Source organism: Clinocottus analis, unplaced genomic scaffold (genome assembly GCF_023055335.1).
Source record: "Clinocottus analis isolate CAN_PGR_092001 unplaced genomic scaffold, fCliAna1.0.p SCAF_3, whole genome shotgun sequence".
In the NCBI taxonomy this organism is placed as follows: Eukaryota; Metazoa; Chordata; class Actinopteri; order Perciformes; family Cottidae; genus Clinocottus; species Clinocottus analis.
In genome coordinates this window covers 5,117,418-5,134,477 of record NW_027176042.1, presented here as the reverse complement: position 1 = coordinate 5,134,477, position 17,060 = coordinate 5,117,418, and the positions used below count along the sequence as shown (strand labels likewise).

At 42.0% G+C, this 17,060-nt stretch overlaps 2 protein-coding genes across 7 annotated transcripts in view; both read right to left on the bottom strand.

Moving 5' to 3' along the window:
• Positions 1–17,060, bottom strand: part of setd5 (SET domain containing 5) — a 40,197-nt gene that overhangs the window by 19,346 nt on the left and 3,791 nt on the right. For 3 of the 6 annotated variants that reach the window (XM_068593476.1, XM_068593481.1, XM_068593478.1), the window contains exons 2-6: positions 3,485–3,742; positions 1,709–1,811; positions 1,052–1,314; positions 448–506; positions 169–356 (exon numbers count right to left, since the gene is read on the bottom strand). In XM_068593476.1, coding sequence (XP_068449577.1) covers positions 169–356; positions 448–506; positions 1,052–1,314; positions 1,709–1,811; positions 3,485–3,555 — 684 coding nt within the window. In that variant the 5' untranslated portion in view covers positions 3,556–3,742. Of the gene's footprint in view, positions 1–168; positions 357–447; positions 507–1,051; positions 1,315–1,708; positions 1,812–3,484; positions 3,743–13,693; positions 13,960–16,475; positions 16,644–17,060 lie in introns of those variants that run through there. The other 3 variants (XM_068593477.1, XM_068593479.1, XM_068593480.1) reach the window with 3 other exon arrangements.
• Positions 3,679–8,756, bottom strand: LOC137796041 (craniofacial development protein 2-like; the record flags this gene model as incomplete). Its single annotated transcript, XM_068593676.1, is given in 4 exon segments — positions 3,679–3,742; positions 7,780–8,058; positions 8,060–8,162; positions 8,165–8,756. Coding segments are annotated over 4 exon segments (1,038 nt in total), but the record flags the coding sequence as incomplete, so codon positions are not given.

The following is a 17,060-nucleotide window of genomic DNA, read 5'->3' as shown; positions in this document are numbered from 1 at the left end:
CTGTTCTGAAATCAATAACACTGAGGTAATCTCAATTGGGCAAACTTGTAGCAAATATAATAACAGCTCTATATTGAGCTTTGATCTTAGAATTTCCTTTAGTCTGGCAATAGATTTTTTTTTTGCCAGAGTCATCCTGGTTCAGTCCGCTTCCAACAGTTTGCGTACCTTGACCTTCTTGCCCTTCTGTGTTCCGCGGGCCTTCTCTGTGCTCTTCTTTCTCTTTTTGGACTTGCTCCTTTTGACTCTGTTGACGGTGAGTTTGATGCTGGTGGGCGTATGCTGCGTGGCAGTGTAGGAGATGGTTGAGGGCGACACCTCTTCGTCACCACTCTCTGTGGCACTACTCTCGCCAGCTACAAAGCCATACAAAACTGAGTTATGAAATGGCACTTCAGACAACTATGGGGAAATTATTTAACCAAGAGAAGACGAAAAACATCGTACCGGAGACATTTTCGGGTTTTCTGTGTTGGCCTTCTGCTCCTTTCCTCCTGTCGAGTCCCCTGCAAACAGAAAATGCAATAAAACACATCAGCACATAAATGGGCCATCATTAAATGCAATACATTAAATCAAATCATTGTAACAAAGCACATGACATGGTTGAATAAAAAATATCCAACAAACAACTTGGCATCACAGACTCATTGCGCTTTCATAATCCAACATTTAGTCTGTTGGATCACACAGCTAACAAATAGAGTGACATGATTAGTCAATATTTCTTATTAAGATTTTATGGCATTCTTTACTGTGGCTTTACTACCAGAAATTTTTTGACGGTACAAAAGCAAAATAAAGTTTCATATTCAATAAAAAAATAATCGTGGACATGTTGATGCTGCTACTGTCTCAACACTGTGGAAAACTGGGTCCTAACGAAGATCAGTGAATGTCATTTGAAAGTTGCCTTGGTTGTAAACAAAAAACCTGGATGTATAACACAAAATATGGTGTTTTAACTTATAATAATAACTAGGCTTTCAAAATATCCCGGCTGCTCTGTTCTATCTCTTGAATTTGCAGAACACTTTACAGGATCCCTCACCTGCAGTTGTCACACTTGATGAGCAGGCCGTCTGGTGTCAGGCTGCAGTGACACCAGCTGGCCACAGCCCCGTCCTCCTCTGAAGAGCTGTCGCTGTCAGCCGAGTTGTCCTCGGTAGCGTCGTGGTAGCGGGAGCTGCGTACCACGCCGTTGAGGTCCATGCGGGGAATGATGGTTTGGGAGAGCGGGGAGGCGGGTGGGGTAGGGGGAGGGGGCGCGCCATAGTTGTGATCCTGACAACACACAACGGAAGACTGTTGCATCTTCAAACAACGTGGGTGTTCAGGCAAAAAAAAGGGAAACGGAAAATGGAGACGAATGAAAATGAGGGCAAAAAAAAAAACACAAGTATGTGAAACAGTACAGCTGTTAACATAATTAGCTTGTGGTTACAGAGGACTAATAGTAGGACAGACATGCATGTCTTCAATCAGATGAGAACCACTGCCAACACGGTTTTATTCTCTGTTCTATAGAACTTAACGCCATTAAAAAAACTGAAAAGACTGGAGGAATTAAAATTTGTTTTTGTTTTTTTAGCTTTTTAAAAGGTTTATACTTTTCCATCTTTGAGTAATAGAGAGTGATACACATTTTGTAGAATAAAGACATGCTATGATCAGAATTGATGATTGGAGAAGAACTGTATGAACTCACAGCATATGGTAGTCCCCGATACCCATGACCCTGTGCGCTGCCACAGCTGTGGTTGTTGTAGTTTTTTTCATTAACGGCAGGGCTTGCTTCAACTGACTCAGGGCTAGAGGAAAAAATATCATATATACTATTATTCTGAGAAATGACAAACAAAAAGTTACATGATACATCCACTGTGCATTTTCCTGGGCTGTTTTGGAAATAATAGTTTCAATAAAATACATCAGTCGTTCAATAGATGGCGCCACAACCCTGAGGTTGCTTTTCAGACTGAGCAAGCAGATTTTTAGAAAATGAAATGTGGGAGGCCATTATATAATGCAACTCCTTTTGACCTTTGGCTGAGGTCTGGCCAGATGGTGCAGAACCTTGCCCCATCCCTCCCCTTTTGCCCTCAAAATCTGGAACATTTAAAAATGTCAAAAGAATCCAAATGTCTCATTTAAAACCCTGAGTTTTGATATAAGATAATTCTTTATTAGTCCCTCAGTGGGGAAATTACAGGATTACAGCAGCATTGCTCACAAGTAAATAAAGATAAAAAATCAAGTAAAATAAACAAACAGTAATAAAACACAATTAAAAAATTAAACAGTAAGAAGATTAAATATACAGATGGAATAAAAACAATGTGTATAAAAGTATTGCACCACGTGATGAATTAAATTAAAGTGTTCATATATATTCAGTTTTTTTAGCATGACAGATGAAAAATACTGCAAATATTAAATAAATATTGCAAGTGATATTTACAGTGATATTTTATTATTATAACATATCCCTACAGAATACACTATAAAATAGCAGTTTGTGTAAGTGTATGAACACAGTGATTGGTGGTGAAACCTTTATTATTATTATTATTATTATTATTATTAACTATTTGTTCCGTCACTACATTTGGCATGATAAATAGCTGAGCAGGCAAGTCACACACTGCACCCTGTGCGGCTATTCAAAAATCACACAACAGGAAGTGATGGCTTCAACTTAAGTGACAATAGTTCTCTGGTAATATGAAGATTAAAGTGATGCTGTTTTGCTCTCACCAATCACATATTATACATATTGCCATAATTCTGGCCATTGATTACTTGTGGCTGTTTTTTGGAGGTCATTTTTTTTTTTTTACAAGAGCGCACGCACGCACGCACCAAGAACAGTCGACAGCAATATATCACTTTTGGGTATTGATCATGATATTTAGTTTTCACCAATCCGACTGCTAAGAGCCAACAAAAACACAAGAACAAAATGTAAGAGGGCAAGTAACATGAGAAGTCAGACAATCACACAGGTGGTTTAACAAACCCCCAGATTAAGCATCTTTACCAGTGAATTACGCATGAAGAACGAGAGTGAAAACACTATTGTTGTTCATGGTAAAGCTCCACTGTATTTACATATGAGCACATGCATAACTACGTACGCAGAGCAGGTCAAAGGTCAGGAGCTGCTCAACATGGTGGAAAATGTGTCTGATTTAACATTGGCCTTTGTTTGTCAGCCTTTTCCTGTTATTAATAGCACCAGCATTGCAGCAGCTATTCAGCTGGAGTAGATGATCAGGTTAAACGGGAGGTTTGTTTACAGCCTGAGGCACTTGTTCTATTTGAGCAATGTCGGCACGGCCAGACAGCAGCAAGTAAAGGTGAGGGGTAAGAGGTTCGTAAATGGATGGGTAAAATCCCCCAAAAAATAAGCCCCATGTTGTAAACACACAGAATTGTTCTTGAGAATGAGGGCCCAGCCACCAGGCCTATAGCCAGTACTTACTCTGATCCAGCAGCCATATCTGAGTAAGACGTTTCAGGTGTGGTGACTCCCAGCGCGATTACTATGCTCATGACGTCCGGCACAGCAACGAGTGGGGCAGGGGGAAGAGGGGGAAGGAGGGGGAGAGGGGGAGGGGAGGGACAGGATGGGGGAGGGGAGGGGGAGAGGCAAGGAGGGGAATTACAGGGTCCCAACTACAGCGACGGACCACTCCAGAGGTGGGGCGCCGCCGAGCCGAAGCCCACGGTCATGGGGGCCCTGGGAGAGGGGGTGGGTGAGAGACAGAGAGAGAGACAGAGACAGAGAGAGAGATAGGGAGAGGGATAGGGAGAGGGAGAGAGAGAGGGAGAGAGAGAGAAACATCATCAGTTACTCGTGGACACAGCCTGATACAGACCAACTTACTGCTACATAACTCAGTGTGTCTTGGGATATGATGGATGAAAAAAATACATAAAACAAACTGCACTGTTTTTAACCGTGCAATCAATAGATTGATGCCTCCAACAGATGGGTGATTAATGTCATCTCTATTTACATTTCGCATTTTGTGAATGGTTGATTAGATTTTGAAGAAATATTAGTTGAGCTTTAAAAAAAAAGAAAAAAAGACAAACTTAAAAAACAACGAAACAAAAACGACCACAACACCATAACAGAGCGAGAGCAACCCGATAATCAGAATTTGAGAGTGAGGCTGTTGAACTCCACTCCCAAAGTGTTCCATACAGGGGTACTTTTGGATAAATCAGCTGTACGGCCCTCTGTCGTTGCTTTTAGTGAGCTTTTATTGAGTTTTCTATAGATACTATGTTTAAAAAGGTAAACCGCCTGCACCAATTAGGGGTTAGCATTTAGGTGTGTTAATGGGATTACAGTCAAAGTGTCAGAAAGTACGCTCTAGTCCCGGCGAAGCGACCTCCCAGCATATGGGAGGATGAGGTTAGGGTGCGAGTCTTTATCTGGTTTCTGCCACTTTGGTTTTAATCCAATAAACCAACTATCAAAATGTACACAAACAATAATAATGGATGCATTATTGACAATCCTTCGGGGCAGCTCTACTCCTTCGTCCTCTCATATTGGACTAAGGACCGACTGGACGCGACAGTGACGTCCCTTCAAGCAGAGACATTTGGGCTGGACCTTTCTGGTCCTTACACTGAAGTCATTAAACTGTTACTTCTTCACACTTCAAGTGGATTCTAGCCAGATTAAAAATAAATGTTTATATGTCAAGAAATAATTAAATACACATGTAATATAACTGCATTCAATTTTTTGGTTCATTCGATTTTTTTACTTGCCATACCAGAAAAAGCACAGGTGTAATTAATTAAATAATACCAGGGGCATGGAAACTAACCTACATAGAATGCAGTTGTTCCTCTCCTGGGCTTTTCCTGCTTTAAAATGTCGAAATGTTGATATTCAACTATTTCCACATGCTGCATAACTTTAAATCAAACAGACCCATTAGACACTAGTCAGACACGATTGAGGTACTGACTGGAAAATGACTTGACAGAAAATAAAGACCTGATCAAAAATGGAATCCCTGTCCCACGTATAAACAGGACTCCTTCACTAGAGGTCACAACAGCTGTTGAACAGTGACACAGGGTAACCATCCGCACACGCCTAATGAAGAATAAAATTTGCTGAATCATGATGACAATGAAGGATTTCATGTAAGAAGCAGCATATAGCTTTTATACGCCTGCTTTTAAAACTTTAACTGCATATAGATATGGTTTGATAGGCCTGTCTCTTATCCACAAAGAGGCTTCTAGTGTGGAGGTAATATTCAAAGAGCAGAAAAACAACCAGGGGCTTTAGAGCTCTGCTCACATCCAGCCTCCCGTTAGGATGCACTAATGCAAGGAACCAGCAGGAGGAGCCCTCCTCCCAGACGCCTAGAGGGGTGAGTCATCCGACTTGAGGCCCAGCCCTCTCATCATGTGATCAAACTCTGCTGAAACACTGACCCACACTCTAGTCGCTCTCTCTCTCTTCCTCCCTATCCTCCCTGTTCACCCAGTCAGACTGCAGAGCCAGAGACAGAAGCCACGGCTGCAGAAACGGCTACGGCCCCCCGTGTTCCCAGAGTTCACACGCCGAGGAGAGGAATTGGCTTCGAGCAAAGAACACAGAACTGATATTCACCATTTTACATGTTAAACACAACCCCTAAAATAAAACACAGGCTGGTTTACTAGTAGAGAGTCATAGCACCAGGACGCGTGACATTTCTGTAATGGTCCCCTGGCTACAGCGACTGCGCTCCAGCACCAGGGCAACCACAGCTAGGCTGGGGACTTCCAATAATGTCAAGGTCAGTTCAGCTGTGCTCACTGTCAAACAGAGAATGTCAACCTATACAGCTGGACGGACACACACACACACACACACACACACACACACACACACACACACACACACACACACACACACACACACACACACACACAGTTAGCTAGCTTGTGGTCACAGAAGTGGGACATTGTGGCCTCAACATAGACATACAGATGAGGACATACAGAGACACATACTAGCAGGCAGGAAAGCATTAGGACTTTGGTTGTTTTATGGACCATGCCTCTTTAAGCACAACTCATTAGTTAAGTTGAAAAGAGGACGAGGCATGAATGGTTATTGTGAGTTTGTAATGTTCTTAGACATGATGGCATGCATGTGGATCCCATGGTGTCCTGATCCAAAACCTTATAAAACTCTGCTGTCTCTTAATTGTCTCTGTGACTGCTGCCTCACAGAAATAGCTACCTCACTCCTAGCTAACTCAGAAAAGGGAGTCACTCTTTGGGCCTCTTCCAAAAGAACCAGACGGTGAACTAGTGAGGTAAATTCCATACGAAGAAGGAAAGTCCTCCTCCTCCTCCTCCTCCTCCTGAAAGAAGTCTTTTCACTTCCACTAGAACAGAGGCCATTTTGGAGACAAGTCCAAGGGGGAGGGACATACACACAAAATGAACAGCAAGAGGAGACTATTTCATCATCTTTCACATAACTCTCTCCCTTCTCCTGTTTCCCCCCACAACACACCAGTGTTCCCACATTGTTAAATACTGGCTGGCGCACACGTACACTCCTAAAATAAACTACTTAATTATCCTTTGATATCGAAATGTACCTCTGTGGTACTATAGCGAGGACAAAAACAAATCCAACCATGAGAGCCATTGCACAGCAGTATAAAAGGTAAAAACATACAAGATGTCACACCTTGTCTGAGCGGATCTCAGCACGGCAAGTTTGGTAAACACACTGAAGGACTGAAAACAGACCATGCAGTCATGAAAATTAGGGCTGCAACAATAAATAGATAAAAAATAATTATTGAAAACGTTGGCAACGAATTTCATTATTGATTTGTTGTGTCGCGTGATTATTACGCCACTCATTAAGTCGTGAGGATGTTAGAGTATGAAAGTTGAGTTGAGCGCAGCAGACAGAAGGTCCAAATGGTTCTTGTGCAGCCCGTTGCATCCCCTTGTATGTCATTGCATGGTCGCATTGCTTGCTACATTAACCTAGCAGTTAGTCTAACCATTGTGGTTAGCTCTTTCTTCTTATGCCTTCTTATCTTCTTATTCTTCTTTGCTCGTCTTGGGTGCATAGGCCATTGACGAATGTCCTCCATTTCGTTTGGTTGTTGGCAGTTCTTTCAACGTCTCCTTTCCCAGCCATTTCTGCCTGGACGCTTCTTCTCAAGCTGTTCCTGGGTCGACCTGGTTTTCTTCTTCCCTGTGGGTTCTATTTCAGGGCTTGCCGAGTCATGTTTGTGGGCCGTTTTCTGAGGGCATGTCCAATCCAACTCCACCGTTCCTGATTAGGTTTGTAATCTGTGTGGGAATTCCGTAGTAGTCCATAAGGTGCCATAGTACTGTTCTGTCCAAGCTGTCGAACGCTTTCTCAAAGTGAATGAAATTGATGAAGAGGGAGGTATTCCATTCAATAGTCTGTTCAATTATGATGCGTAGTAATGCTATTTGGTCTGTACATGAACAATCTTTCCTGAATCTTGCTTGCTGGTCCTGAAGCCTCTTGTCCACGGCATCCTGTAGACGATGGAGAGTTGAAAGTTGGATAATCACGCGGTAATTGTTACAGTTACTGCGGTCCCCTTTCTTCAGCAGTTTCACAATGTAACCCGGTGTCTACTCGGTTGGTGTTCTTTTCTCTTCCCACAGTCTTCCAAAGAAACAGTAGAGTAGGTACACACACACACACACACACACACACACACACACACACACACACACACACACACACACTTTTGGGTCCTCCTTCCTAAAGCCTCGTCACACATCGAGGTCCACGCAGCTCTTAGATGTTTCCACTCTTTCTTTAGGGTCCATCCCTCCGTTTTCCTCTGTTGTAGCTGTGCATTTCGCCTTAAGAGGACCTCCTTAAAGGTCTTAGCTACTTGGGCATTGTTGAGGTGCTCTATGTTGTATTTGGCCCAATGTTTTTTTGCTTTCTGGTTTCTCTTCGGCCTTAGTCTGAATATCCCTACCAGGAGGTGATGGTCTGAGGCTGCGTCTGCTCCTCTTATTATTCACATCTTCCATGGACCTTCTAAACTTTTTACTGATACATATGTGATTTATATGATTTTCTGTGACATGGTCTGGTGACACCCACGTTGTTTTCCTCTAATCACTAGGTTTTTGCTGGCACAGGTCTCTGGTAGCACCTCGCCATTTTCGTTAATTGTTCCCACTCCATGTTTTCCCATCACTGCTTCATATCCCTCATTCTGGCCTCTAATTTTGGCATTAAAGTCCCCAATCAGCATGATGAGGTCTTTGGCTCTGATACTACCAAGTAGGTGGTTCAAGCTGTTATAGAACCTGGCCTTGACCTCATCGTCTGCATCGTTGGTGGGTGAATAAGCCTGGATTATGTGGGCCTTCACTTGCCTGTTGTTGGTATTGAAAGTGGCTATAATGAGGCGAGAGCTGATGAGTTTCCATACAGTTAGAGCCTTCCTGGTGTCCTTCGCCATCATGATGGCCACTCCCTCTGTATGGATTGCTCCCTCCTCTTCATGTCCAGAGTAGATGAAGGACTGTCCACTGGCCAACTTGATCTCCCCCGACTGTGTCCATCTGGTTTCTGCCAGGCCCAGGACTGATAGGTTGTAGCGCGCCACTTCTTTGGCAATTGTGGCGGCCTTTCCAGCCTGGAACATGGTTCTGATGATCCATGTCCCCACAAGGATTGATTTTCTTGATGTCAGTAGGTCATTATGTTTAGCTCACTAGCTAGTAATTCATTCCCCGTGTTTGAGCCACGCTGTTACTTTAGATAACGTCTTATTAAAAACCATGTTTCTTTGTTTTTAAAATACCGCGGGGGCTTTAAGAGAAGCAATGTGTAAATATCTACTCTGAGGTACGGTGCAGAACGCCGAACTGTGTTCAACAAGTCCGGTATGATGTGACTTTGTGACATGCAGAGGAAGTGTGATAATAAATTGAAAAACTACTCGGTCTTAACTTTCCAAATTGCTATTAAAGTGACAGAATTATAAGTGAAAAAAATCATTCACGATGAAACATTGTAAACTGCTTTTGCTATGAATTCCAGAATGCAGTGTTTCCCCTACCATTATAATAGTGGGGCAGGGCACTCCCCTGGAAAAAAAAACCCCGCCCCCCTGTAATTTTCGCTATAGCGCCAGATCACAAAATGTAATTTACGGTTCTCTTTCCTATAGTACAGATTTACAGATTTTTCTATTATTAAACAAAATAAACGGTCGTGTTTTATTGATCGGATCCACACACAGCTTGTCATTTATGTCTCTATGTGGTTGCGCGAGTTCCGCCCCCATCTGCACACTTGCACAAATACAGGCGAGCACTGAGCACACGCAAAGCAGCGGACAGAGAGCGTCGACAAATATGCCGCGTGAAAAGTAGACAACCAAGTTATATCTGCGTTTTAAACACTCTCAGGTTGAGGATGACATTAGTAGCTCCTCCTACAAGGCGCACCGGGGCAGCTCTTTGACCCCAGAGCAGCTCTCTGAACGATGTTCTCTGAACTGAAAGTGAAACGAGCCAAAGTGCACATGTCTTGTAGCCAACAATAAGCTGCTGGCTTTACACATTACAAAAGTACACGGACATAAAACTAAGTCATTAATGAATATATGGAGAAATGCCTGTACTGTCGGGTAAATGTTTAGTTACGCCGTTAACAGGTTAAACTTGCGCATGCACGACTCGCCGGTTCTTGGCGTTTTGCCAAAAGTCTCCAGAAGTCTCCGTCAGGTTTTTTCTGCTGTTTCATCTCTCGAAACAGAAAAAAGATCTCAGATGAACATGGAGCATAAACTGAGAGTGGCATTATCAAATCTACAACCCAGTTTATATTTGTAGAGGAAAGCACCTGCTTTCCTCTACAAATATAGCTCACTGCAGCCACTAATACTGATACAACCTGATAGCTCACATATCTGCACTCGTTCTGTTTTGTCAAAAAATAGCTTATTGTTTTCCACAATGAGCTATTTAGTAGTAACTAAATATTAGTTATTTTTCACATATAGTTTTTTTCATTGTTCTAAGTGATTGCAATTTTTAAAAAAAAGGTCTGATGGAGCAACCTGGTTTACTTGAAAGTTATTCTAATTTCCTTTATTCTGTCACTATAAAAGCACAGAGGGAGTCACAAAATGATGTTATTTACAGAAAAAGTTTGATTCTCGGTTTGAGTGTCGGTGTTGTCGCTGTAAACTTGCTGTAAACCTAGGGGAAACACTGAGAATGTGTTGCTTTTGCTCGCGAGATAAGTTCTTTGAACAGTTTTCAATATTAATATTTAAACTAATTCACTTTTTTCAAATATAAATTTAGCTACAACTCACAGCCACAAGTTTTAGGAGGTAGGTGATGCCCATCAGAACCTCCTCTAATCCATCTCTAGGTGACATTACTTCAATTGCAGATTGGTAAATGTGTGAGGAAGTGAATAGTCGTTAAACCTTAAGTTATGGTATGTTACTGTTTTTTTTATATGTATATTATTTAATTGTTAAAAAGGTCTACATTTGAAATTCAGATCATTAATATAGGAGCAACATAGCGGAGACATAGCAACATAATATAGGAGCACTATAGCGGAGACATAGCGGAGTAATGTCTCCCTGAGATGAGAAGTCTTTGTGTACTATGAAAAGCGCTATATAAGTTGAAACTATTATTATTATTATAGAAGTCACCCTCCCCCTGTGTGTGTTGCTAGAGTTACTTTGTGCTGTGTGGCCCCACTGCTAAGTTAACGGCTGCCGCTCTCCACTGCACTCATACGGTTACAGCTGACAACACTGCCCCAACTGACGCCGTTGTCATGGAAGCGTAGCACCCACCCTTCGGTTCCCTCTCAGGTTAACACTGTTAGCTCTGTCAGCGCCGTTGCCTTTGCTTGCACTGTTCGTGCTGTTAACACAGTTTGCTGCTAGTCGCCTTCTCAGGCTTCGAGGCTGTCAAGTAGCTTGTCCAGTTCAGTAATCAGTCAGATGTCATACCACTCGCTCTTCACAACAATACCACACCATCTTGATTACTTTACAACAGAGGTCACCAACCTTTTAAAGCCCAAGATCCCTGACCTCTGCCTCAGTGACAGGCAAGATCTACCTATTGAGGCGTTAAGACAAAAAGACTGTACTTACAACTTGAGGCTTTTTATTTGGCTGAATTGTAAATCAAACACTTTGGTCCAGCTTTCAAATTGATGTGACCAGGAACACACTAAATGACTTAATTACAGTGCAACATAAAAAAGGAAATTATTTGTTAACCACACACAACGTAAACAAGAAAAAACACATTTATAATAGGCAGGCTGGATGAACTACCAACATCAACTGTTGTATTTATCAACTGTTTGAATTGAAGCATAATTTTAGCAAAATGTTAGAAAATATCTATTTGAAAGCTACAAAATCAGTTCAGTTTTTACTTTGTAAAATATTTGAAGTTAAGATATTTTCCTTTGGATGTGGTCAGAAATGTCCTGAATACATAAGTATCAGTCAGATATAATTACATTAATTATCTTTCATTAACCCTCAAATCAAATAACAAATACACTTCACGCACAAGAGTATTATTTTCTCTTTAACTCACTAGTTGAAGGTCACGTTTTAATTAATATGGATATAATTAATTTAATCTCATTACCTTGCTATATGCTAGTATATGATTTGTCAACATCTTATTTTGAAAACCGGATGTTGTGTCACATGGATATTTCTGCTAACTTTGCAAAAACCCTCGCTTGCTCCCGATCTGGGTCGTTTATATGTTTACGTGAATGTCAGTATATAGGTTCAATGACATTTCAGTGCCTGCTGATTTAACTACAAAGATCAGAGTGTCTGCTGAGTTGACGGCAGTTCACTTTGACAGGATTTTATCAGTCTGAAGTTGCTTTTGCGTGTGCCTGTCTGTCAATTGTGCACACGTCTCTTCAGTTGCATGCCCTTATAAGGAGCTGGCGGGGCGTTTTTGTATGTAAATCCAGGTGCACGAGAAATCCTTAGCACAGCTGAGAACGTTTCGGCTGTGCTTTCAGGTGTTAATAAATCAGTCGGCGATCTTTTCTGACGTTGATCTTGAAAAGTCCGTAAGAAAACATTTCAGAAGACACAGAAAATGTTCGAGAATGAGGTCCAATGTGTTTGAGTTTATTTTTATTTTATTTTGGAGAGCTACAGGGAAGGTCTCACTGATTGACTAGTCAATCGACGGGTTGGCGACCACTGCTTTACAACATACAAAACAGAGACCTTTTGTGTAGAATCTGCACATAGTATCCTCATGTGTGATTATGAAAACCTGCTGCAGTCTGGGTTCTCTAATCTGAAGTTCAGTGATATTGCAAACATAAAGCTAAACAGCTAAACACCTTAATATACTTGAACCCTCACACTAACTCGAGCAATTTAGCTGAACCTCCACTCACACTCTTATGACGTTGGCAGACAAATAAAAAGAAAGCATGAACACGAGCACACGTATTCACAATAAGCTTGTGGGTTAAGGTAAAGGGATCGACAAAGTTCCTCAGTAACTTCTAATTTTGTATGACTTTATTGTGCATTTGGAGATTAAGATGGATGCTTAAACTTTTGACGACAGTACCCTATGTTCACTTTAAAGGAATACTTAAACGTTGTGGAGAAATACTCTTACCCACTTACTTGCAAAGCATGAGATTAGAAGATCGATACCAACCAGTAACCGATTAGTTTAGTCTTGGCCAATAAAGAGGTAAATACCATGCATACATTTCATCTAGCTGGTGCTTTTTATCCAAAGTTATCCAAAGTTACAATAAGTGCATTCAACCGTGAGTACAAACTCAGAACAACAATAATCAGGGAAGTACAATTTCTTCAATGAAGTCAAACTACAAAGTGCTATCAGTGAGTGCTACGACTGCGCTACCTTCATTATTTAAGGTGTAGTCAAAAAAGATGTGTTTTTAAGATGTAGACACTTTCTGCTGTCCTGATGTCAATGGGGATGTCATTCCACCATTGAGGAGCCAGGACGCCATGCGACGGTCGAAACACACAGCTTTTCCTTACGGCATGATTCTGTAATTACAAATCTTTGTTCAGTGTGTTCTGCTGTTACAATGGAAACAAAGTTGACCCTCCAGCCACAGGGGCACCAGGATCTTTGCCAAAATTTGAGTACAGTTTTGAAGTTATAAAAAAAGGGTTTTAGAATTTTTACATATCGAGGCGATGGATAACATCCCAGGGAAACAATGGAAACAGGCAAGGCAAGGTTTTCAGTCAGAACAAAACCCCATTACACAACACACAAAAACAAATCACATGTTTGGGACGGGTGACTGCCTAAACGCTCCAGGGCTCAACGACCACATCTATCAGAGGATATTTGAAATTCAGGCTTGCCTTGTCATCTTGATTATGAACTCATAAGTTAATTAATTAAATCTTTATTTCATGCCACTGAGTTTAAGTAACGTTATTTACACGTTACAGGACAGATAAGCTCAGAAAAGAGACAAAGATATTATGCTTTATAAAAAGGTATGCATCTGATTGGTTGGCCAGGATGGTGTCAATCAATGCAATGCAACATGGGAACGTGGTCTATCCACATATAGCTTCAAAGAGCGCAAGAAGGGGTTACTTACACATAGCCTACATGAACACGCATTTGGGTTTGAAGAGCATGTCCGTCCTCGCTCAGTGTCCACCTGTGTCTCATAAAACCTCCACAACACATCCAGTCCAGTGAGATTACACCAGCCCCCTCAGTCTGCCCCCGCACACATGCTTGCTGTAAGAAGGATATGAAAATATCTGCCGTTGCTCAGCGTTGCGCAGGTCGAGCTGCACTCCGAGCTACTGCAGGAGGAAATTAAAGATGAAAAACAGTCAAATCAATGGAGCCTGCCTCAAAGACAAACTGGATTATGTGGCTAGGAAAATAGCAAGGCTCATTATAGATGTGATTTCACACTCAACCATACACATTTGCAATACCTTCAGACCCACTTAGCCAGACCAGCACCACGATACCTGTCACTGCACTCTAGTTGGTTGGTTTGTTTGTTTATTGTTATTGTGGAACACAAACAACTGCATTTTGCTGCACAAACCTGTGTTTTACAATGACAATAAATTAATATGGAATCCATGTTAATTTTCTACATTCCAATGTGATTTACAATGGACTCCATTGTCATGTTGACAGTGATCTTGAGGGCAACTAAGGAGAGAAAACAATAGCGAAGCGCACCAAAAACGAGTGCTATTACGACAGCTCTTCAAATCACTACCTTACTCAAGTTGTCTGTCCACAACTCTCTCTTAGCCAGGCTTACAGAATGCATTATGCAATGGAACAAACAACTTCTCACTGCAGCAAACATATGTCAGGACATAAAAAAAGGTGGACTTTACTTCAAGGCCAAGATATTATTGCCACTGACTCTGGAGGCGATGTGGCTGTTGTCATGTGGAGTGGCTGTAAGTCCTGGGAACACAGTGTGGCCTACCATAAACAAAGCAATGTCCAGCTGCCTGACCGGGACCAGACCAGGGATGAGAGACACATAATAGAGAACAAAGGCCAAGTAGGTGCTATGAGAGGTGGTGTTGGGGGTGGGGGGTGGCCAGTCGACAGCAGGGCCAGCATGACACAAAATCAATCATCTGTTTCAGGGCGAACAAGCCAACCACTGTTGGGTTGAGGCTCAGTAACCTAGAAAATGAGGAAAAAATTTAAATGAAGAAAGAACTATACAAAAAAATGCTACTACGTGTTCGACAACCTCTTTCTCATCAGTTTCCCCTTTCCCTCTAAAGTATCGTCCACACACAGATTGTATACGGCGTTAACGTATCCCTTATTAGCTCATTTACGCAACACAATAGGGGACACGCGTGTCACTTGCAACCTAATCTCTACATCCAACCTAATGGCTACTGCACATGTGCTAAAGTGTATGACACAGCTGTGGTTAAACACTAGCGTGCTTTATTAATTTTTTCCCATAATAACGCTACATTCTGAACAACAAATCTGTGTTGAAATTGGCAGGAGAAGAGCTACTTAAGTGTAGGCTGTTAGCAGCCACCATGCAGCACAGTGCACACTACGATGCATTAAAACTCTATTCAGTGTTTTTGAACAAAGATATAGATTGACGGTAGCATGATGAGTTCAAGCGTAACTTTGTAAAATGTTGTTTTTAGCGAGAAATTGCAAAAAAAGATGTTTTCACAGCAATATAAAATAGAGAGGGAATTTTACACACTGGTATTGAATTGCTACCTGGTATTGGCTGGGAAGAAAAAAATGGTATTAGAACATCTCAAATATTTTAAGAGCTTTTGAGGATAAGCCATGTCTACTTTCAAACGTGGGAGGTATGTTTTCTAAGAAGTGTTCTCGCAAAGGGCACAAAGGCCAAATCAGCCATCTTGATGCTAGATGAGCTCATGCTCTGGCATAACATAAACCAGAGACACCCTCTGTCTCTCACACGTGATCTCACTGCATGACAAATACATTTACATGACATTTCCATTTCCTCTTTTGGCCGACAGTCTTACCCAGATCGACACGAGGGCTTGCCCTAGCTCCGCCTCGAGAAAACAATTGCGGCACGATGCAAGATTACGAGGTGTCACACAGAGTCCAATTACTGCAGCCATTTTGAACTGCTGAAGGACTTTAAATTGTCCCACTCACTATTTCACCATTGATATGAATCCTAAAAAGCTACGTCCTTAGGAAAAGTGTGTTTGTGTGAAATACATTTAAAAAAAACTCCCACCTCCCTCTGCCCAACGTGAACTATTTGCTCAAGGTGACAGAACAAAGCTCTTGTGAACTGGATTAAAAAACCTGGCACACGTCGTTTGTTTCCTATTTTGTTTTTTAGCACTGCTGCTGTGCATTACAAAATAGGGCAGCTGTGAGCGAGTTGCTGTCGAGTGGCCTCTCTCTCTCTCCTCCTCCTCCTCTTCCTCTTCTCCCTCTTCTCTCCTCCCCACCACCATCTCCCCGCCCTCCTCTTTCCTCCTCTTGACAACACCCTCTGAGCAAACACTTGCTTGTAGATTTTGCAACCTGGGTTCCACCTCATACAAAGTATTTTAATCATTATTTGGTCTCCTTGGTTAAGCTGCATGAGAAGAAGAAAGAGACCAGCATGACCAGGGAAAAGGGTGGGAAAGGAAAGAAAGAGGAGGGTTAATGTGGTGAAGCCTAAAATGTCTGCCTGCAGTTCTAACGGTAGTTGGACAACTCGGAATATTAGTGAGATTTTTCTCCCCTGCTACACGGCCAAGTATCACAAAAAAGACAGCGTGACAGTGAGAGAAGGAAAAGGAAATGAAGGACAAAACATAAGGGTGTGAGAGAGAGAGAGAGAGAGAAAAAATTACATAGATTGCCTGCCTCACCCCCCTTTTCGGCCTTGTTTTTTTTTTTTCTCCCTGAGCCTCCTCCTCCATTATTCTCCCAAGAAGCATTGCTCCTCGGCACGAAACAGAATTAACCAGCACAGCCCTCTGCAACACCGCTCCCCCAACGCAGAAAGAAAAGCTGCGCCCCATTGGAGCAGCTCCAGAGCTCCTGCACCAATAGGAATGCTCCGATGAGGCAGGCGTCGGAGCGACTTGTTTTTAACCCCATTGTGCAAGAAGATGAGCCACACACAACACACGGGCAGCTGCAGAGTGGAAGATGCTGAGAGAGGGTAAGGTGGATGGAAAGGCGAGAAGTATTTCATTGCAGACTCGCACAACAGAAGAAATTGTGGAAATAAAAAGACATTACATAATTCTAAAAAGTATCCATTTTTTTATGTAAAAACATGTCAAATGTTTATAGGTGTGACTAAACATTCATATTTCTATATACGAATAAAATGCAGTGTACTTGAACTACATTCTAGAGCCAAAATGCACACGAGTGCGAGTTTGATATTTCTGCTTCCATAGTGGTGTAGTGGCTTGGTGGACTTGGTCACATAGGCACAGCACATG